The sequence below is a fragment of the Physeter macrocephalus genome, chromosome 6, assembly GCF_002837175.3.
Source record: "Physeter macrocephalus isolate SW-GA chromosome 6, ASM283717v5, whole genome shotgun sequence".
Classification (NCBI taxonomy): domain Eukaryota; kingdom Metazoa; phylum Chordata; class Mammalia; order Artiodactyla; family Physeteridae; genus Physeter; species Physeter macrocephalus.
In genome coordinates this window covers 10813520-10836404 of record NC_041219.1, presented here as the reverse complement: position 1 = coordinate 10836404, position 22885 = coordinate 10813520, and the positions used below count along the sequence as shown (strand labels likewise).

At 36.2% G+C, this 22885-nt stretch overlaps 1 protein-coding gene across 1 annotated transcript in view; it reads right to left on the bottom strand.

Annotated features, from left to right (window-relative positions):
- GLIPR1L2 (GLIPR1 like 2) overlaps nucleotides 1-22885 on the bottom strand; it is a 53110-nt gene that overhangs the window by 25537 nt on the left and 4688 nt on the right. Inside the window, exons 2-3 of the mRNA XM_024122738.3 lie at nucleotides 14288-14533; nucleotides 12368-12471 (exon numbers count right to left, since the gene is read on the bottom strand). Coding sequence (XP_023978506.2) covers nucleotides 12368-12471; nucleotides 14288-14533 — 350 coding nt within the window. The remainder of the gene's footprint in view (nucleotides 1-12367; nucleotides 12472-14287; nucleotides 14534-22885) is intronic.

Here is a 22885-nt window from a genome sequence, read left to right as displayed (position 1 = left end):
GTATGCTTCTTTGTGTGATTTTGTCTGTATAGCTTTGCTTTTACCATTTGTCCTACGGTTCTGTCTGCTTTTTTTTTAAGTATAGTTTTTTTTTAGCACTAATCTCTTTTAAACCCTTCCTTTTTCTCTTTTAAAGCCTTCTGTTTTCTCAGGGACTTGTATCTTTACATATACCCTGCCTTTATTCTTTCTAAAGAATTACTTTTATTCTGTATTAGATCCTTCATGTCAATATTTAAATATGCTCACATCTTCCCCATTTTAAAAACAAAACAAAATAAAAACAACAAAACAGTTCTCAATTCATTCCAACCTGGCATCAGTTTCCTCTACTCCATAGAAACAGTTTTCCTATGTTTATTAATGAACTTCTCTTTAGATCTGATATTTTTAAGTCCTGACTTTGCTTGACATCTTGGAATTTGAAATTTTGGACAAGTTTTTCCTTTTAAAAATATTCTTTCCCCACACCTTCCCTGATACCATACTCTTCTGCTTTTTCTTCTACCTGTCTGGCCACTCTTCTTAGGTCTCCCACTTATCTTCCACTAACTGCCCTTAAATGTTGGCATGACATTCCACAGGTCCTATTCTCTTCTCATTCCATACTCTCTTGCTAAGCTGTCTCATCTATTCCCATGATTTAAATTACCCTATGTTTCCTGGCACTCCAAATATTTCTTCTATGCCATTCCTCACTCATGAGCTTCTGACCTAAATAACCACCTGCTTACTAAACATCTCAAAGTGAGTATTTCACAGCCAACTCAAATTCATTATGTACAAAATGGAACTCATTATCTTCCCTCCCTAAATGTTCAGTGTTCCCCTTTGCAGTTAATGCCAGTACCATTCATGCCTGATCATAAATTTGAGAATCTTCCTTGACTACTTCCTTTCTCTGATTACTTAATACAATGACCTGCAAATCTTGTTATTTATACCTTCTGGAAATGTCTTAAATATGTCTCCAATCTCAATCCAGACATCCCTTGTTGATGTAAAAGATAAACAAAATACATATATATTATTTATAAGTATATGATAGAAAGGAAGAAGCAGAAAAGGGCACCTTTAAAGGGGAAAAAATGTCTCCATCCTCCACTTTCCATCTGTTTCTCCAGAGATAACATCTGTTAACAGCTTCTTATGATTCGTTCCAGAAGAAAGTTTTTCATAAAAATTCTCAATACTTACATGCTTGTGATAGAGACTGCTAGCTGTCAATCTAAATATCTCTTGAAATACTAAAATAACAGTATTTTAGCTTGGCACATTAATGGCTAGTCTCAGTACATTTCCCAACCTCTCCTGCAACTTAGATGTGGCCATGAGATTAATTTTGTATCCAATGGAATGGCAGTAGCAGTGATGTGCACCACTCCCCACCTGGTACTCATGCTGCCAACATGTTTCTTTTCCCTTACTATGAGCTTGAGCTAGCTTATGTCTGTGGCCTGGATTTGATCATGCGGACAAAGACACTGCCCCCAGGGGATGGTGAAGAAACAAAATAGGAGCAACCTGGGTCTTTGAATGACTAATGGAGCACAGCTACCCACCAAACTGAAATTTCGCACTTTTATCTTGAATCACTACATTTTTTGGTAATAGTAACTGTTATAACAAAAAGACCCGTTCTTACTTATTGTTTTTTATCTTACTTGTTCACCTAACGAGTGAGACCTTTCCATACTGGTACATAGAAAAGTACACCAGTTTTTTCAATGGTTACACAATAATGTACAGTAAATTAATTGCTTAGTCCCCTATTACTGGAGTCGTTGGTTTTTTAAATTTCAGTTTCATGCTATTAAAACATGCTCCAAAGTGTATCCTTGTATGTATATCTTGGCCAACTTTCATGAAGATATTACTAAGATAAAACCCTGATAAGGAGATTACAAGATCAAATGGTAAGTATATTTTAAATTTTGTTACACTGCCAAACCCAGAAAGACTGTACCAATTTATTGCCCTATCACAAATGCAGAGTATCAATTAAGCTTTTCTATATTCTCAAATGGATGAGTGGAAAGTGATCATTTATTTTTGTTTTTACCTGAATTACTTCAATTATGAGTGAGACTGAATATATTTTCATACGATTCATGGCCATTTTCTTTTCTTTTTAGTAAATGACCTCTTCATATCTTCTGCATGTTATTCTCTTGGGTTGTTTCTCTTTTTCTTTTTGATTTGTATGAATTTTTTTGTAAATTAAGGGGACTGTCTCTGCCATATATTCCACACATACATTTTCCAGTATATCAATTTTTCTTTGGCTATTATCTATAGTATTTCTTTAGTCTTTAATTACTTTGAAATTTTTATAAAATCAGATACATACTTTTTGGATTTTAATGTTCTCCTTGGTCAGGCTTTTCGTCAACACCTCTCCATTTTGGCTAGGCCCAAACTGCAGCTCTGTCTTCTCAGCACTGTGCAGCTTCTGAAATCTCTGTGCAGGTCTTCAGCCTGCAAGTAACTGTTCCTATCTAATCCTTCCAGAATCTCGCTTTGAGGAGTGCAGCTTAGGAGCTGCCCAAGGACTTGCAGAGAACTTGTACACAGACTTTTGGGGGTCCTTCTCTGCAGCCCCCTCCTCTTTGGGATCCTGTCCTAAATCCTAGACTACTTAACATCAATCAACACTGATATCTCCTTTGCCCAGAAAATACACAATCTTTGCTTGCTTTGGCTATGGTTTGTACAATAGGATGCTCACAGAGAGAAAACCAAGGCAAATATAGGGTTCCCACTGAGTTCTTTTATATTTGCAAGGATCATAGCCCTGTACTGCTTGTTTTCTAATGCCTAAAAACAGTTATTTTATATGTTTTGTCCAGTCTTTATAGTTACTTTAAGCAGGAGGCTAATTCTTATACCAGCTTACATAATGTCCAGAAGCAAAGTGGATCAAATATTTAAAAGTTAAAAAAAAAAAAAAGAATCGTTAGAAGAAAATGTGAGATAATAATATTTGGGGAAGGCTTGTCTAAGTATGATACAAACCTCAAAACCCATGAAAAAAGTATTGATACATTTTTTTCTACAATGAAACAAAATAATTCTATTTGGCAAAAATAAATTGCATTATAAATAAAGTCAAAAGTTAAACATAAAACTAGAAAATATTTATAAATTATATTACATAAAAGAGCTAATTTTCTTGTACATAAGACACTCCTACAAGTTAAAAAAAAAAAGTCCAACAACTTAAGAGAAAAACAGTAAATGTACAGGAACCCTCAGGTCCCAGTAAATGAAATCCAAATATTCTAAAATATAAAAAAATATACTTAAACTCATGAAAAATAGAAGATGAAAATTAAATATATACATAACTCATAGTGGTAAATAGAAAAATATTTGAAAATATATTATCTTAGCAAGGGAGTTTAAATATAGCCCCTCTTATATGCTGATGTTAAAAAAAAAGTTGTAATAGAAAAACTGGCGTGACTATGATGAATAGATATTTAATAATATCTATGCAAATTAAAAGTACACATTCTCTTTGGCCTAGGGTTTCCATGACTATATGTTTATATTATAGCTACTAACTCATGTCAGAATTACATATCTAACTGGATAATTACTGCTTGAAATAAAATTAATAAAATAGCCTAAACGTCCATCAGAAGGAGAGCATTATTCAAATTAATTTTTGTACATCCACTAAAAAAAAACCTGTGAAATTCTTAAAAAGAATCTGGAAACTCTTCATGTACTCAAATGGAAAGACTTCCAGTTGATATCAAGTAAAAAAATTAAGGAACATCACAAGAAACGTAGTGCGCTCCTGTTTGAATTATGGAAATGCACTCATTTGTGCACCCAGACACACATACACAAAGATAGATATACTTTTCTATATGCACAGAATATATCTTTTAGGATAAAATTTTGGAGAGAGTAACTGAAAGACAAGGATGGGAACATTATTTTCTCCTTGGATAGATTTTTCCATCATGAATATGTACCAAGTACTAAACATGATTTATTAAATGACCTAAAATTACAATACATAGAAAGCAATGAGAAAGAGACTATGTCATACGAGATCCTAAGTTCTAGTAAAAATTGTAATCAAAGGAAAATATATAACTGTAAATATCTTCACTATTAAGTAGGATTAAAGATAAATGAATGTAGTATATTTTGATAAAAACAGCAACATATAACAGCCCCTCTCCCTAAAAAGTACTTGGAAGATTAAATATCTCAAAACAAAGGAATGAGAAAGGATAAATAACCCCCTAAATCTTTTCTTTTGAAAGATCTATAAAATAGATTAAACCCTCATGAGCAAGAAAGGAAGAAAAATATTCACTATTAAGAATTTCTCTAATTTTCTCTTCTTATACTTCTCTCCTCCTGTTTTTTTTCCAGATAGAACTTTCTTTTTCAATTCTTCCCCCATCTCTCATATGTTCTAATATATTCTATCACTCTCTATTTATGATGGCTTTCTTTAGCTTATAAAAATACATTAGAAACCAAAGTCAGAAAACAAAAACTTTCGCTCAGTTCTCACACTTACACACCTTCCTTTTCTTCGTTGCCAAATATCTATATAGAATATTCTAAATTGGCATTACTATTTTTCAAATTGCAAGTTATGAGCTACTAATAGGTCATGAAATCAAATTTAGTGCTTCGCAGTTCACATCCAATATTTTAAAATATGAGACAGACTAGAAAGCTGTACTTAACTGTGAATAATATACTATTTCCTATATTAATAACATATTTTTATTTTATCATTCATAGTAAGGATACACATTGTTTTGTAAATCTTTTCTTTCAGTTATGTACTGTGCCTCATAATTCTAAGATGTACATCTCTTCTTATTTTAGCACCTCTGAAATTGAGATGCATCTTAACATTGATGGCATCTTAAAATCACAGTTGACCAGGCAGTGAACGTGATATGGTTGTCACTGCACATTGTGAACTTGTCATAGCTTTTCATACTGTCAAACTTGAAATGGGTTATATGCATTGTTTGCATTTTACGTATTGAAATTGCTATTCAAAATGTCTAAAATGATCACAATAATATATCATTGAATCATAAATTATTATGCATGCAGAAAAGCATGGAAAGAGAGCCACCTCATATATAATAGGGACTGATGAGAAAATAAGTCTAAATGTTATTTTAAAAATCTACCAGCACAGTTCTAGTTTCCCTCTTACCTTACTAGTCTCTTTCTATACTCCTTTGCTAGCTCCTTTGCCTGAAGTTGAAATATTGTAGTGATGTAGGCTTTAGTCCTTAAGTCTCTTCTATCCCGTTTTCCATACCTATTTTCTCACAAGGTGATTTCTTTCAGGACTGTGACTCATTTCTGCCTCAGGGCCTTTATATCTGCAGTTCCCACTACTTAAAAACCCATCCTTGGGCTTCCCTGGTGGCGCAGTGGCTGCGCGTCCGCCTGCCGATGCAGGGGAACCGGGTTCGCGCCCCGGTCTGGGAGGATCCCACGTGCCGCGGGGCGGCTGGGCCCGTGGGCAGTGGCCGCTGGGCCTGCGCGGCCGGAGCCTGTGCTCCGCGGCGGGGGGGGGCCACGGCAGGGGGAGGCCCGCATACCCCCCCCAAAAAAACGAAAAAAACAAAAACCCATCCTAGACCTTCATCTGACTAGCTCCCTCATTTGATTCATTCACATTTCTCACATTTATTACTCCACCAAATGTATCTGAACCAAAACACTTGATCTTCTCTCAAGCTCTGCTCCTCCACAAGTCTTCCCTATCTGTCTAATGGCACCACCATTCATCCAGTTGCTGAGACTAAAGGCATAGGTGTCATCCTTGATTATTATATTCCATTCAACCCTAAAGTTAAATCTGTCAGCAGGTATTGTTAGCTCCATCTTCAAATTATATCCCGAATCTGACCTTTCCTCACTATTTCCATGTTATGTAGGCAGAATCCATGTCATGGTACAGTATGGGTTTTGGTAGTGTAGAGGAGTTTTCCTCCATGCAGTGATTCTGGGGCACTGGCTCATTTCATCTTGTGGCTCTGCCACCCTCTAGGACATCTTAATCCTCCACCAGATCCTCTGTATCCAACCAGTAGATGAGGGAAGACCAAGAGTGTGAAGGATCATGTAGGAAGTTTTTAAAGGCCAGGCCTGGAAGTGGCCTAAATTCCACTGGCCAAAGCTTAGTCACATGGCCCAACCAAACTTCTAGGGAGGCTGGGAAACATTCTAGCTGTCTGTTCATAAAGTAAAGAAAATGGCACCACCTGCCAGATTGCATTTCCTTAATTTTTAAATAAAGAAAATTTTCTTTACTAAATACCTTTGGACACATAATTTACTTCTTTTAAAGGTCCAGCTTTAGATTCAAGTCATTTTCTTCAATCTCAGAACTCTTACCTCCCCCACTGGCCTCTTTTCCCTTCTAATACACCTCTATGCATCAAACTTAACTGCTTCTGAATCTGTATCCTGGCTAATTGCTTCTATGATTTCATACCTGCTTTTACAACAGATCTTTTCTATTTAAAATACAGATGTTGTATGTATTTGGTTAACGTTGTGTTTTGTTTTTTTTTAAATTTCTTTCCCAACAGACTATAAGTGTTTTCAGGATGAATACCATGTAAAAAATGTGGAATTCTATGGCTTAGTTATTGTTTAAATGTACCTACTATAAACATATTTAAATAAATAAAAGATCCTGCAGGAACCTGCAGATGCAACATGTTTAAAAATAAACAAATCCTTTTTTCTTCCACCCTACATCTTTTCCTAACTCAGTTAATAAAATTACTTATCACTGAAGTTTAAATTCTAATGCTCATCTTTGATTGTACCCCCTTCAATACCGAAATTCAAGGCTAATCTAATTAATACTGTTTTATTTTACTTTTATTTATCTTAGAAATGTATGTTTTTTATTTTATTTTATTATTATTATTTTTTGACTGTACCACGTAGCTTGTAGGATCTTAGTTCCTCGACCAGACTGAACCCATGCCCTCGGCAGTGAAGGTACGGAGTCCAACCACTGGACTGCGAGGGAATTCCCAGAAATGTTTAAGTTTTTATCTTTGAAACTGAAAAATAATCACTAGAATATGACATATGTAAATATTGTTTCAGTTCACTTTTTCTGATACATTATAAGCTATCTTAATCTTTATATAGGTATCTATACAGATTCTTTTCTTTTGCTTATTATTTTCTGTTCTTTGATGATTATTTCTGTTCCATTTATTCTCTGTTCTTTAGGAGCACTAATTTATAGATTTATCACCCTACATGGTTCCTTTCTTTTTCCATATATATTTTTACTTCTATTTTCTACATCTTCGTATTCTGAAATTTTTCAAGATTGTTGTTGACTCATATTTTCCCTATTGCCAAATCTGTTTTATTCTTCCATTCTGTACTAGCTTGCTGTGGCTACTTCAACAATGCCACAAACTTGGTGGTTTAAAAAAATAGAAATTTATTTTCTCAGTTCTGGAGGCCTGAAGTCCAAAATCAAGGTGTTGGCAGGGCTATCCTCCCGCCAAAGGCTCAGAGAGGGAATTCCTTGACTCTTCCAGCTTCTGGTGGCTCCAGAAGTTCCTTGGTTTGTGAATATATCACTCCAACCTCTCCCTCCACAGTCACATTGCCTCCTTCTCTTCTGTGTGTCTAGTCCTGAAATCTCCTCCCTCTCTCTTATGAGGACACAAGTAATTACATTTAGGTCCCACCTGAATAATCTAAGATAAGCGCTTCCTCTGAAGATCCTTATCTTAAACATGTCTTTTGCCGTATACGGCAATATTTACTCTTGACATGTAACTTAATATTCACAGGTTCTGTGAATTAGGAACTAGATACATCCTTTGGTGGGGGGGCCACCATTCAGTCCATTACACATTCTAATTTTCAATTTGGTTGTTTTTTTTTTTTGGCTGTGTTGGGTCTTTGTTGCTGCGCGCGGGGTTTCTCTAGTTGCTGTGGCGAGCGGGGGCTGCTCTTTGTTGCGGTGCATGAGCTTCTCATTGCAGTGGATTCTCTTGTTGCAGAGCATGGGCTCTAGGCACTCAGGCTTCAGTAGTTGCAGCACGTGGGCCCTAAAGCACGCAGGCTTCAGTAGTTGTGGCACACGGGCTTAGTTGGTCTGTGGCGTGTGGGATCTTCCCAGACCAGGGCTCGAACCCATGTGCCCTGCATTGGCAGGTGGATTCTTAATCACTGCACCACCAGGGAAGTCCCCAATCTGGCTTTCTTACTTTCACTTCTACGAAGTATTTTATAAGACTGTGATGAATTGATTTTTCTACCAATGATTCTTAAGATAGATACCTATGACTGCCTATTTTGAGTACATATCAAATAAAACTTGGATTGAGTTGACTCAGTCAACTCATAATTGAGTTGACTCACATATGTGCCAACCTAGATCCTTCACAAATGGACTTTCCAAAGTTTGTATCAAGGAAAAAATGGTTGATAGAAATTTCAAGACAAAGAAGCCTATGGGGCTTCCCTGGTGGCACAGCGGTTGAGAGTCTGCCTGCCAATGCAGGGGACATGGGTTCGTGCCCCGGTCTGGGAAGATCCCACATGCCGCGGAGCGGCTGGGCCCGTGAGCCATGGCCACTGAGCCTGCGCGTCCGGAGTCTGTGCTCCGCAATGGGAGAGGCCGCGACAGTGAGAAACCTGCGTACTGCAAAAAAAAAAAAAAAAAAAAAAGACTATGGGACAGGTGAGTGGAAAGAAGAGTAATCCTAACAACTAGTAGGTTCATCTTATCACTATAGTCATGGGATACCCCTGCAGTCACTACTGCTATTAAGGTCACCAAATACCTTCATTTTATCAAACGGAAATGTCATCTTTCCTTCCTCATTTTTTTTTTTTTCATTCTTTCAGGAGCATCTCATACAGTTAACCACTTTGGGCATCATGACTCAGGTTCTTCACTTGATTTCCAAGTACGCTTACCAGCATTGTTTGGGTTTCCTTCTTACCTTGTTAGCCTCTTCACTCTCCTTTGTTTTATCTCTTTTGCCCGAAGTTGAAATACTGTAGTGCTCTAGGACTTAGTCCTTAAATTTAGTCTCCATACTCACTCTTTCATAAGGGGATCTTGTTCAGGACTGTGACTCATTTCTACATCAGGGCCTTTATAGTAGCAGTTTCCTCTACTTCAAAACCTATCCCAGACCCTCATACAGCTAGTTCCTTCTCATGATTCATTTACATTTTCCACATTTATATTTCTACCTATTGCTTCTCGGCCTTTTGGCTAAGATCAAGTGTATATTTCTACCTAATGTATCCAAACATAAAACACATCTTCTGATGTTCTTCCTTATCTTAGTTAATGGTATCATCATTTATCCAGTTGTTCAGACTAAAAGCATGGGTATCGCCATAGTTTATTCTATACCTCTTATCCCTAAAGTCAAATCCACCAACTGGTATTTTTAGCTCTACCTTCATAATATACCCAGAAACTGACCTTTTTTCACAATTTCCATGGTATAGTAAGCAGAATTCTAAAATGGAGCACAAGCTCCCCTACCCCTGCTATACATGCCTTGCATAATTCTGAGGAAAGTGAATGTAATGGACTTTACTCCCATGATTAAATTATGTTATTTGGCACAGCTGACCTTCAAACAGGGAAATTATCCAGGAAAATATCCTGACCCAATCACTTGGGCACTCTAAAAGCAGAGAGTTTTCTCTGGCTGGTCACAGAAGAGAAGTCAGAGATTTGGACCGTGGGAAGGACCTGATGCTCCTTTGTGGATGTGAAGATGGTGGGAGCCACGCATCAATGGTGGGAGCCACGCACCAAGGAATGTGGGCAGCCTCTAGAAGATGAGAGCAACCACTGGCTTAGAACCAGCAAGAAAATGGGGACCCAAGTCCTATAACCACAAGGCATTGAATTCTGCTAACAACCTGAAGGAACTTAAAAGCAGATTCTTCCCCAGAGCCTCCAGATAAGAACTCAGTCAACACCTTGATTTTGGCCTTTGAGACCCTGAGCAGAGAATCCAGCTATACTGTGCCTGGACTTATAACCTACAGAACTGTTTAATAATAAATGGCTGCTGTTTTAAGTCACTAAGTTTGTGGTTTATTATGCAGCAATAGAAAACCAATCCATATGCTAAAATTCTAATCCAAGATACCAGTCTATAGCCTGCACTACAGAAACAATCTCCTAATTGTGCTTGTTTCTCTTTGTACCCTTGTTTTCCTATACTCCGTTATCGACACAACAGCAAGAGCAATCTTTTATTGCTAAGTTTTCTTTTCAAAACATAGATGAGGGACTTCCCTGGTGGTGCAGTGGTTAATAATCCTCCTGCCAATGCAGGGGACGTGGGTTCGATCCCTTGTCCAGGAAGATCCCACATGCCGTGGAACAACTAAGCCCATGTGCCACAACTACTGAGCCTGCGCTCTGGAGCCTGTGAGCCACAACTACTGAGCCCGAGCGCCACAACTACTGAAGCCCACGTGCCTACAGCCCGTGCTCCGCAACAAGAGAAGCCACTTCAATGAGAAGCTTGTGCACCACAACAAAGAGTAGCCCTTGCTCGCCTCAATTAGAGAAAGCCTGCGTGCAGCAACAAAGACTCAGTGCAGCCAAAAATAAATAAATTTATTTTAAAAAACTTTTAGAAAAAAGAATAGGGAGAAAAAAAAAACATAAGATGAGATCATGCCACTTACTTGCTTAAAACTTTCCAATGACTTTGCCATTATGTAGAATAAACCCCCAAATCCTTAACCTGGCCTATGGTATTCTACTTGATTTAGTTGTCACCTAACTCTCTACCTCGTCTCCTACCTCTAACCACAGTTATTCATTTTTCAAACATGCTAAACTTATTCCAAGCTCAGAGATTTTACATGTGCTCTCACTTCTACCTGAAATATTCTTTAGCCATCTCCTCATCTTTTGGCTTTCAGTTTAAATGCCACCTCCTTTTGCAGCTATCCTATCCATATTCTATACTAGTTATTCCCTATTTGCTTACTGTGCTTTGTTTCTATGGCATATTTTATTATTTAATTAAATATCATTTATTTCTATGTTCACTTATTTATTGTTTGTCTCTCTTCCAAGACTACAAACTAAGTATGGTCAGTCTTTATTGGTTTGTCAGTAGACAGATCAGAGCCTTGTATGTAATTGCTGAGTGCGTAAATGAAGACTAGTACCCCAGAGGAACCTCTTCCTTCCCCACCACCCATGCCCAGTGGTCTGTTTGAATTTTCAATACCAATCAGTAGTTAACTTTCAAAAGTTTCTCCATGTAATAGATATCATCCCAGTACTTCCAGTCTGTAGGACTGAAAGAGGCCAAAAAAGTTTTGCAATTACTCTACATTCCAAACTTGTTTTGCATGCCTATGTTCAAAGTCAGCAAAGCTTCCATTTAAGAAGGGGTTTCTGAATCTAATCCGACTTACATCATAATTCTGTTGTTTTCCCTATCTAGGGGAATACAATCATTAATTAGTAATCAATTTTTTTTTCTTTCTCTTTTTGGTTTAGTCCCAGAAGCATTTTATTTTTAAGAAATTCCTTCTCAATCCTAGCATGTAGTCAATTTTTCTTGGCATGTTGATTAGGATATTTTCTCACTTCAGTTAGACGTTTTAACAGTATTACTTATAGTATCATATCGACCTGTAAGAAAACTTGAGACTTTCCAACAAAGTTCTCCAGAGATGGAGGCTATTTTGGAAGGTAGTTTTTTCCCATCATTGGAAAATTTTTAGGTACAGGTAAGTAACCACATGGTAAGTAAGTGTTAAGAATTCAAGTTTCATATGCATAGCTTAACTAGAAGACTTGTGAAGTACTTTTCCACCTCTGAGTTATTACGATTCCTTATATGTATGAGACTAGCCCCAATTAATAATACACTCTCTAGAGGATAGTCAACTAAAAGTGTCCTTCATGTTATAAAACTGATGTACTCTTGAAACAATTCTTACAACATACATTTCAACACACTTAACCTTATTTTCTTTTGACTTTTTAAAAATAAATATGGAGATAAACAATTTTGGAAAATAATTTAAATCCTATGTTAATTAGGTTAGGTACTGTGAAATAATACTAAAGTTAAAATTCTCTCAGGAAGTAATATTTGGCTAGTCTATACATAAAATCAGTATGCCTAAATATGACTTATTTTATTATGAAATTTAAAATATTTCAATATAAAGCCTTTAATTGCTATCTCATACTTAATTCCTTTAGAGTTTGCAAAGACATTTAGAAGAATATGTTGAAAGTTAGGAAAACTTAACCTTGAAAAATCCCCAATTTATTTTTATATTATTTAAAAAATTTAAAGGAACTTACCCTGGTGCATAGTTGCATATGAAAAGTGCTGCATGTTTAATACGTCCAATTCTTGAACATGGAGTAACAGCACAACCAACTTTGTAAGACTTGTCCCAAACAAGCTAAAATAAAATTTTCAAAGAAAACACAAAATTTAATTCTAAACATTTACTCTGCCATAGTATAAACAATAGTATATTCAATACACATAGGACCTTTAACGAAGCAATTCAAGGAATATGAACAATTCTTCATTTGGATGCAGGTAGAGAATTATGGATTTAGGGAAGCATTTCCAAAACTGTATTTAGAGAAACACTTTAATAGGTTCTACCAATACTGTATTCTTAGGATAAAGAGTCTGAGAAAAGTTGATCCAGAATAATGTTTTAGAGCCAAAGGAAGACACCTGCTGAATCAATTTTCGACCTTTTGTTGAATCTGAGAGTTCTAGGTTATTGGCAAAGAGGAAGAGAGAAATGAGAAGACAAAAAGTTTTGGAAGAATGGAAGTTGTGAATAAAAAGGAAAAAAGGAGGGGACAGTAAGATTATAGAAGGGAAGGAAAAGAAATACAAGAGTAGAAAGTAACTGAATGTTATCAGCATTTTTCTTTTCTTTTATTGAGGAAATTCCATTACAAAATAAAATGAAGTCTGGGCCTTCCATTAAAAAAATGAGTAAAAGAGCTGGTTCCTATAAAATATTTCTTTCAAAATAGGTCTTGGAGTGAAAATATGAGAATAATTAAAGATATTCCAGAAATTCCTGAATGGCTTTAATATTCCTAATACTTACAAGTGAACAACAACAAAAAATTGTTTTGTTAACCTCTGTGGGAGAGGGAGAAACCATTTGTTTTCCTTTTCTCTATAGCTCAAGTCTTACTGATTCCAAAAGAAATAGAATGATGCATTAAAAGAATAGAGAATAGAATGTCTGTAACAGTTGAAGTTAAACAGGTCAAATGCAGGAAATGAAAATGTCTAGGAAAATAGACTTAAGGAGGAAAAAATACAGAGGAGTAGGTCAGGGAGTAGACTTGGTTATTTTACTCAGAGTATTGAAGTCATATTAAGGAGTCTAGATTTGACATGAGTAAGAGAGTAGAGAAACACTCTAACTTTCTAGGAGAAAATATTGATCAAAAAATTTTTGAAACATAAATCATTTGATGGAACAGGAAGACATGAGTTCAACATGAAAAAATTCCAAGATTTTAAGTTCTACATTAGAGTCTATTGACTGAAAAATAATCATCTTTTAAATGAGCTTGGAAGTTAATTCAATAGTTTCTTGATTCCTGATACAAATATTTATTGAAGACCTAAATAATGTCATGTTGTTGTGCTGAGAATACATGGATAAGAAGACAAGGTCCCTGCCCTTAGTGTAGTATTAGATATATAAACAGATGATTATAAAACAATGTAATATGTGAAATAACAAATGTTTGTACAGGAAATAAAAAGTGGTTCAGTATTCTTGGAGTACAAAGTGTAAGAGTGAATTGTTAGACATGAGGTAGGAAAATAATTATATGTATTTGCATTTAAAATATTTTAATCAGTTATATAGTAGTATGTGTACTGATCTGTGCAAAAAAAATAATCTTTTACTTATGTTTATAGTCAATAAACTAAAACTAATTTTTATTTGCTAGTTTCTTTCTTTTCCAGTGTGCATTATTTTAGAAAGGTACCTTTCATCTTTGGGTATGGAGATTAGACTTACTATATTTAAAGGAATGTTTTAATTGCATGGTTCAAATAATAGAAGAAATTATGAACATTCAGAAGATCTAGGACTGATTAGAATTTTGATTCTATTAGGGTAATAATTTTACCATTTGAGTTTATTTATAAAATTGAAACACAATAACAACTTAGTAGTAAAGCAATTAAAGAGTCTATTGAATTAATAATATAAAATTAGATACCTGTAGATAATTAGAACAGTTATCAGAGCAACTGTTCTTTTCAAAATTGTACTTTTTCCTCTGTGCGAACCAACTTCTGATAGCAATACTTGCAGTAAATTCATTTTCAGGGCCGACCCACATATTTTCACCAATACCATTAAATCTAGGATGGGCCATTTTTACTTCTTCTAAATGAATATTACGTTCAAACACACATTTTTTCCCCCATGCTCTAGCAGTCCGTGACAAAGCTACATCCCAAGTCTGAAAAAAAAATGCAAAAAGTAAAGAAGAAAAAATAACAACAATGAGTTTTTTTTTTTTTGTGCTCTAAATTATTTTCCTTGAGTTCTCATAATTAGATGTAAGGAAAACAATTCTTATTTTGTGCTTATGAGTCTGGTTTGTGGAATTTATGTAGGAGAAAAAGTGTTTTGAGACAATTATAAATGAAAACTATTTCCTGAGATGAAGGCTTACACATATATTTGTAATTAAAAAATCAGATTGTTAGATGATGCAAATGGTTATAATACTCTTACATGTAGTCTATTCAGAAAATGTGTATTTTTAATCTCATGCCTTTTTTATGTAATAATACAATAATTTAAAATATTTAAGAACTATTTATTGAGCACTGATTATATGCAAATTATTGTATTGTGAGGAATAAAATATGAAGTCAACATAAATTTTGTCCTCTAGTTGCTTACTGTTGTTAGGAGAAAAACCTGGGATAATATATACATACATATACATATATATATACAAATACATATATATATATTTATATATATATATAATTTTAACACATAGTGGTAGTTGGTAAATGTTATAAAAGAGGCACATGTAAAGTTTTATGGATGTTCCCAGAAATGTAAGAAAATATCACAAGATGCTGCTCCCCTCCATTTATGGAAATATACAGAAATGTGTATTTCTGACATATTTAGAGCCTCATTAAATTCATTGTTTAGTTAAGGACAAGAACAAAAACAACACAAATAGAAAAATCAACAAAATATTTGTAAAACCAACATGCTAAATATATATATGTTATAGTAAATATGAAAATAAACATTTCTGAAAAACAATACTAAGATTTCCCTAGAGTTTTCTTGGTTAATTTCACAGATTATACAGAAGTACAATACAGAAAATCTATTATAGAAAACTTTAGCATATCCCCTCCCTCCCCACACTATTTCCCTCCCCAGAGGTAATCATTGTTAAAAAAATTGTTTATGTATAAATTTCTCTAGCTCCATATACACACACATTCATATATAAGATATGTTAGGGTGTTTTAGATGAGTATTTTGTGATTTTTGTCTTTGCACGGTTTTAATCATACCATACACAATATTATTGGCCCATAACTTGCAGTTTTCACTTAGAGAGATTGTTCCATATTAGCACAACTAGATCTACCTAATTTTTTGCAAACTTTTCATAGTATTCCATAGTATGGCTAGCAGCATGTAATAAACGTTACCGTTCCACTATTAATGGCCCTTCAGATTCTTTGCCATTTGCAAACAATGCTCGATGGACCATCTTTCTACTGCCTAATTTTGCATATTGTTTACACATCACATGCTTACAATGCACCATGTCACTATTCTAAGTGGGCTTTTTTCCTTCCATTTTTATTGAGATATAATTGACACACAGCACTGTGTAAGTTTCAGGTGTACAGCATAATACATCATGAAATGATTAACACAATTAGTTTAGTGAACATCCATTATCTCATATAGATATAAAAACAAATTTTTTTTCCCTTGTGATGAGAACTCAAGATTTACTCTCTTAACAATTTCAGATATAACATACAGTAGTAGTGTTATATTAATCATTTGGACATCATCCTTAGTATTTATTTATCTTATAACTGGAAGTTTGTACCTTTTAACTACCTTCATCCAATCCCCTCTGCCCCCACCCCCTTAACCACAAATCTGATCTCTTTTTCTATGAGTTTTTTTGTTTTCATTGTTTTTTGAAGTATAATTGACCTACAACACTACTATGTTAGTTCCTGATGAACAACATAGTGATTCAATACTTCCATACATTACAAAATTATCAGCACAACAAGTCTAGTTACCATTTGTCTCCATACAAAGATATTACATTATTATTGACTGTATTTCATTTCATTCCCCTGACTCACTTATTTTGTAACTGGAAGTTTGTACCTCTTAATTTCCCTCACCTATTTCACTCATCCCCCCTGCCCACTCCCCTCTGGCAATCACCTGTTTGTTCTCTTTACCGATGACTCTGTTTCTGTTTGATTATGTTTGTTGTTTTCTGGACTCCATATATAAGTGAAATCATATGGTATTTGTCTTTCTCTGTCTGACTTATTTCACTTAGCATAATACCTTCTAGGTCCATCCATGTTGTTGCAAATAGCAAGATTTCATTCTTTTTTATGGCTGAGTAATATATTCTCTATCCATTCATTTATCAAAGGGCACTTAGGTTGCTTCCATATCTTGGCTATTGTGAATAATGCTGCAATGAACACAGGAGTGCAGATACCTTTTTGAATTAGTGGGTTTATTTGTTTTTTTTCTTTCGGAAAAATACCCAGAAGTGGAATTGCTGCCACTGACTGGAATGTCTACTCCCTTGTTTCTAGGAGTTTGACTTTTTTTTTTCAGATTCCACATATAAGTGTTACCATGCAATATTTATCTTTGTCTGGCTTATTTCACTCAGCATAATGCCTTCAAGTTCCATCCAAGTTGTTGCAAATAGCAGGATTTCCTTCTTTTCTCATGGCTGAACAATATTCCATTGTATATATACACACCACTTCTTCTTTGTCCATTCATCCATCGATGGGCACTTAGGTACACACCATTTCCTCTTTGTCCATTCATCCATCGATGGGCACTTAGGTTGCTTCCATATCTTGGCTATTGTGAATAATACTGTAGTGAACACAGGAGTGCAGACATCTCTGTGATATCCTGTTGTAATTCCTTTGTTTTTATACCTAACAGTGGAATTGCTGGATCATATGGTAGTTCTTTTTTAAACTTTTTAAGGAATCCTCCACACTGATTTCCATAGTGGTTGTATGAATATACATTCCCACCAACAATGCACAAATCTCTTGTCTCTATATCCTCACCAATGTTTGTTATCTCCTGTCTTTTTTGGTGATAGACATTAATTTGCATTTCCCAGATGATTAGTCATATTGAGCACCTTTTTATGTACCTGTTGGCTAAAGCTATAAAATTCTTATGAGAAACAAAGGGGAAAAGATTCATGACATTGGATTTGGCAATGATTTCTTAGATATGTCACCAAAAGCACAGGCAACAAGATTAAAAAAATAGATAATTAGACTTAATTACAATTAAAAACTTTTGTGTATCAAAGGACACTATTAACAGAATGGAACGGCAACCTATGGAGGGGAGAAAACATCTGAAGATCATATATTTGACAAGGGATTTTATCCAGAATATATAAAGAATTCCTTCAACTCAGCTAACCAAAAGACCCTAACAACCTGACGAAAAAATGACCAAAGAACTTGTGCAAACATTTCTACAAAGAAGACATACAAACGGCCAATAAACACCTGAAAATATGCTCAACATAACTAATCATTAGGAAAATGAAAATCAAAACCATAATAACATACCACTTCACCCATTAAAACAAGTGTTGGTAAGCGTGTGGAGAAATTGAAAGCCTGTGCATTGCTGGTAGGAATGTGAAACGTGCAGCCACTATGGGAAACAGAATGTCAGTTCTTCAAAAAATTAAACATAGAATTTGTACATGTTTTTGCAATTCCATTTCTGGGTATATAGCTAGTAAAGGTGAAAGCAGGGAATTGAACAGATATTTATTCACATACCTATGTCCACAGCAGCATTATTCACAATAACCAAAATGTGGAAGAAACTCAACTGTCCATGGAGAGATAAATGGATAAACAAAATGTGGTATATACATAAAGTGGAATATTATTCAGCCTTTAAAAGGATGGAAATTCTTTTTTTTTAATTTTTAAAAATTAATTTATTTTTTGGCTGCATTGGGTCTTTGTTGCTATGTGCGCTTTCTCTAGTTGTGGAGAGCAGGGGCTACTCTTCGTGCAGTGCACAGGCTTCTCATTGCAGTGGCTTCTCTTGTTGCGGAGCACAGGCTCTAGGCGTGCAGGCTCAGTAGTTGTGGTGCACCGGCTTAGTTGCCCTGCGGCATGTGGGATCTTCCCGGACCAGGGCTCGAACCCAGATTCCCTGCATTGGCAGGTGGATTCTTAACCACTGCACCACCAAGGAAGTCCCAGGATGGAACCTTAAACACATCATGCTAAGTGAAACAATCCAGTCACAAAGAGAAACACTTATGATTCTTATATGATGTACCTGGAGTAGTCAAATTTATGAGACAGAAAGTAGAATGGTAGTAGCCAGCAGAAAGAAGAGAATGGGGAGTTAGTGTTTAATGGGTGCAGAGTTTCTATTGGGTAGGATGAAAATGTTCTGGAGATGAATGGTGGTGATGATTGCACAACAATGTGAATGTATTTAATGTCATAGAACTGTACACTTAAAGGTGGTTAAAATGGTAAATTTTATGTTGTCTATATTTTACAATTAAAAAAAACCCAATAAATGTTTTGAGTTTAAAAACAAGGTAGGGGGCTTCGGTCGGAAGCCAGGAGAGCACTGGGGTTGCCTGAGTGAACATAGCCTGAAGGGGTTAGTGCACCACAGCTAGCCGGGAGGGAGTCCGCGAGAAGTCTGGAGCTGCCGAAGAGGCAAGAAACTTTTTCTTCCCTCTTTGCTTCCTGGTGTGCAAGGAGAGGCGATTAAGCGCGCCGCTTAAAGGAGCTCCAGAAAGGGGCACGAGCCGCGGCTATCAGCGCAGAACCCAGAGACGGGCATGAGACGCTAATGCCGCTGCTGCCGCTACCAAGAAGCCTGTGTGTGAGTACAGGTCACTCTCCACACCTCCCCTCCCGGGAGACTGTGCAGCCCACCACTAACAGGGTCCTGGGATCCATGGACAACTTCCCCGGGAGAACGCACGGTGCGCCTCAGGCTGGTGCAATGTCACACCAGCCTCTGCCGCCGCAGGCTCGCCCTGCATCTGTACCCCTCCCTCCCTCTGGCCTGAGTGAGCCAGAGCCCCCGAATCAGCTGCTCCTTTAACCCGCCCCCCCCCTTTTTTTTTTAGTTTAAAAAATTTTTCTTGTTAATAATTATTTTTTAATAACTTTATTTTATCCTACTTTATTTTATCTTCTTTCTTTCTTCCTTTCTTTCTTTCTTCCTCCTTCCTTCCTTCCTTCCTTTCCTTTCCTTTCTATTTTTTCTCCCTTTTATTTTGAGCCGTGTGGATTAAAGGCTCTTGGTGCTCCAGCCAGGCATCAGGGCTGTGTCTCTGAGGGGGGAGAACCAACTTCAGGACACTGGTCCACAAGAGACCTCCCAGCTCCAGGTAATATCAAATGGCGAAAATCTCCCAGAGACCTCCATCTCAACACCAAGATCCAGCTTCACTCAACGACCAGCAAACTATAGTGCTTGACACCCTATGCCAAACAACTAGCAAGACAAGAACACAGCCCCATCCATTAGCAGAGAGGCTGCCTAAAATCATAATAAGGCTACAGAACCCCAAAATACACCAGCAGACGTGGACCTGCCCACCAGAAAGACAAGATCCAGCCTCATCCACCAGAACACAGGCACTAGTCCCCTCAACCAGGAAACCTACTCAACCCACTGAACAAACCTTAGCCACTGGGGACAGACACCAAAAACAATTGGAACTATGAACCTGCAGCCTGTAAAAAGGAGACCCCAAACACAGTAAGATAAGCAAAATGAAAAGACAGAAAAACACACAGCAGATGAAGGAGCAAGTAGAAATGAAAAAGGAGAAATAACAACTGACACTGCAGAAATACAAAGGATCATGAGAGATTACTACAAGAAACTCTATGCCAATTAAATGGACAAGCTGGAAGAAATGGACTAATTCTTAGAAATGCACAACCTTCCGAGACTGAACTAGGAAGAAATAGAAAATAAGAACAGACCAATCACAAGCACTGAAATTGAAACTGTGATTAAAAATCTTCCAACAAACAAAAGCCCAGGACCAGATGGCTTCACAGGCGATTTCTATCAAACATTTAGAGAAGAGCTAACACCTATCCTTCTCAAGGTCTTCCAAAAGACAGCAGAGGGAGGAACACTCCCAAACTCATTCTATGAGGCCACCATCACCCTGATACCAAAATCAGACAAAGACGTCACAAAGAAAGAAAACTACGGTCAATATAACTGATGAAAATAGATGCAAAAATCCTCAACAAAATACTAGCAAACATAATCCAACAGCACATTAAAAGGATCATACACCATGATCAAGTGGGATTTATCCCAGGAATGCAAGGATTCTTCAATATACGCAAATCAATCAATGTGATACTCCATATCAACAAACTGAAGGAGAAAAACCATATGATCATCTCAATAGATGCAGAGAAAGCTTTTGACAAAATTCAACACCCATTTATGATAAAAACCCTGCAGAAAGTAGGCATAGAGGGAACTTTCCTCAACATAATAAAGGCCATATATGACAAACCCACAGCCAACACTGTCCTCGATGGTGAAAAAATGAAACCACTTCCACTAAGATCAGGAACAAGACAAGGTTGCCCACTCTCACCACTCTTATTCAACATAGTTTTGGAAGTTCTAGCCACAGCAATCAGAGAAGAAAAAGAAATAAAAGGAATCCAAATAGGAAAAGAAGAAGTAAAGCTGTCACTGTTTGCAGATGACAAGATACTATACATAGAGAATCCTAAGGAGGCTACCAGAAAACTACTAGAGCTAATCAATGAATTTGGTAAAGTAGCAGGATACAAAATTAATGCACAGAAATCTCTGGCATTCTTATACACTAATGATGAAAAATCTGAGAGTGAAATTAAGAAAACACTCCCATTTACCACGGCAACAAAAAGAATAAAATATCTAGGAATAAACCTACCTAAGGAGACAAAAAACTTGTATGCAGAAAACTATAAGACACTGATGAAAGAAATTAAAGATGATACAAATAGGTGGAGAAATATACCATGTTCTTGGATTGGAAGAATCAACATTGTGAAAATGACTCTACTACCCAAAGCAATCTACAGATTCAATGCAATCCCTATCAAACTACCACTAGCATTTTTTACAGAACTAGAAAAAAAAATTTCACAATTTGTATGGAAACACAAAAGACCCCAAATAGCAAAAGCAATCTAGACACGACGACCCAAAACCTATGGGATGCAGCAAAAGCAGTTCTAAGAGGGAAGTTTATAGCAATACAATCCTACCTTAAGAAACAGGAAACATCTCGTATAAACAACCTAACTTTGCACCTAAAGCAATTAGAGAAAGAAGAACAAAAGAACCCCAAATTTAGCAGAAGGAAAGAAATCATAAAGATCAGATCAGAAATAAATGAAAAAGAAATGAAGGAAACAATAGCAAAGATCAATAAAACTAAAAGCTGGTTCTTTGAGAAGATAAATAAAATTGATAAACCATTAGCCAGACTCATCAAGAATAAAAGGGAGAAGACTCAAATCAATAGAATTAGAAATGAAAAAGGAGATGTAACAACTGACACTGCAGAAATACAAAAGATTATTAGAGATTACTACAAGCAACTGTATGCCAATAAAATGGACAACCTGGAAGAAATGGACAAATTCTTAGAAATGCACAAGCTGCCGAGACTGAACCAGGAAGAAATAGAAAATATGAACAGACCAATCACAAGCACTGAAATTGAAACTGTGATTAAAAATCTTCCAACACACAAAAGCCCAGGACCAGATGGCTTCACAGGCGAATTCTATCAAACATTTAGAGAAGAGTTAACATCTATCCTTCTCAAACTCTTCCAAAAGATAGCAGAGGGAGGAACACTCCCAAACTCATTCTATGAGGCCACCATCACCCTGATACCAAAACCAGACAAAGACGTCACAAAGAAAGAAAACTACAGGCCAATATCACTGATGAACATAGATGCAAAAATCCTCAACAAAATACTAGCAAACAGAATCCAACAGCACATTAAAAGGATCATACACCATGATCAAGTGGGGTTTATTCCAGGAATGCAAGGATTCTTCAATATACGCAAATCAATCAATGTGATACACCATATCAACAAACTGAAGGAGAAAAACCATATGATCATCTCAATAGATGCAGAGAAAGCTTTTGACAAAATTCAACACCCATTTATAATAAAAACCATGCAGAAAGTAGGCATAGAGGGAACTTTCCCCAATATAATAAAGGCCATATATGACAAATCCACAGCCAGCATCATCATCAATGGTGAAAAACTGAAGCCATTTCCACTAAGATCAGGAACAAGACAAGGTTGCCCACTCACCACTCTTATCCAACATAGTTTTGGAAGTTCTAGCCACAGCAATCAGAGAAGAAAAAGAAATAAAAGGAATCCAAATCGGAAAAGAAGAAGTAAATCTGTCACTGTTTGCAGATGACATGATACTATACATAGAGAATCCTAAAGATGCTACCA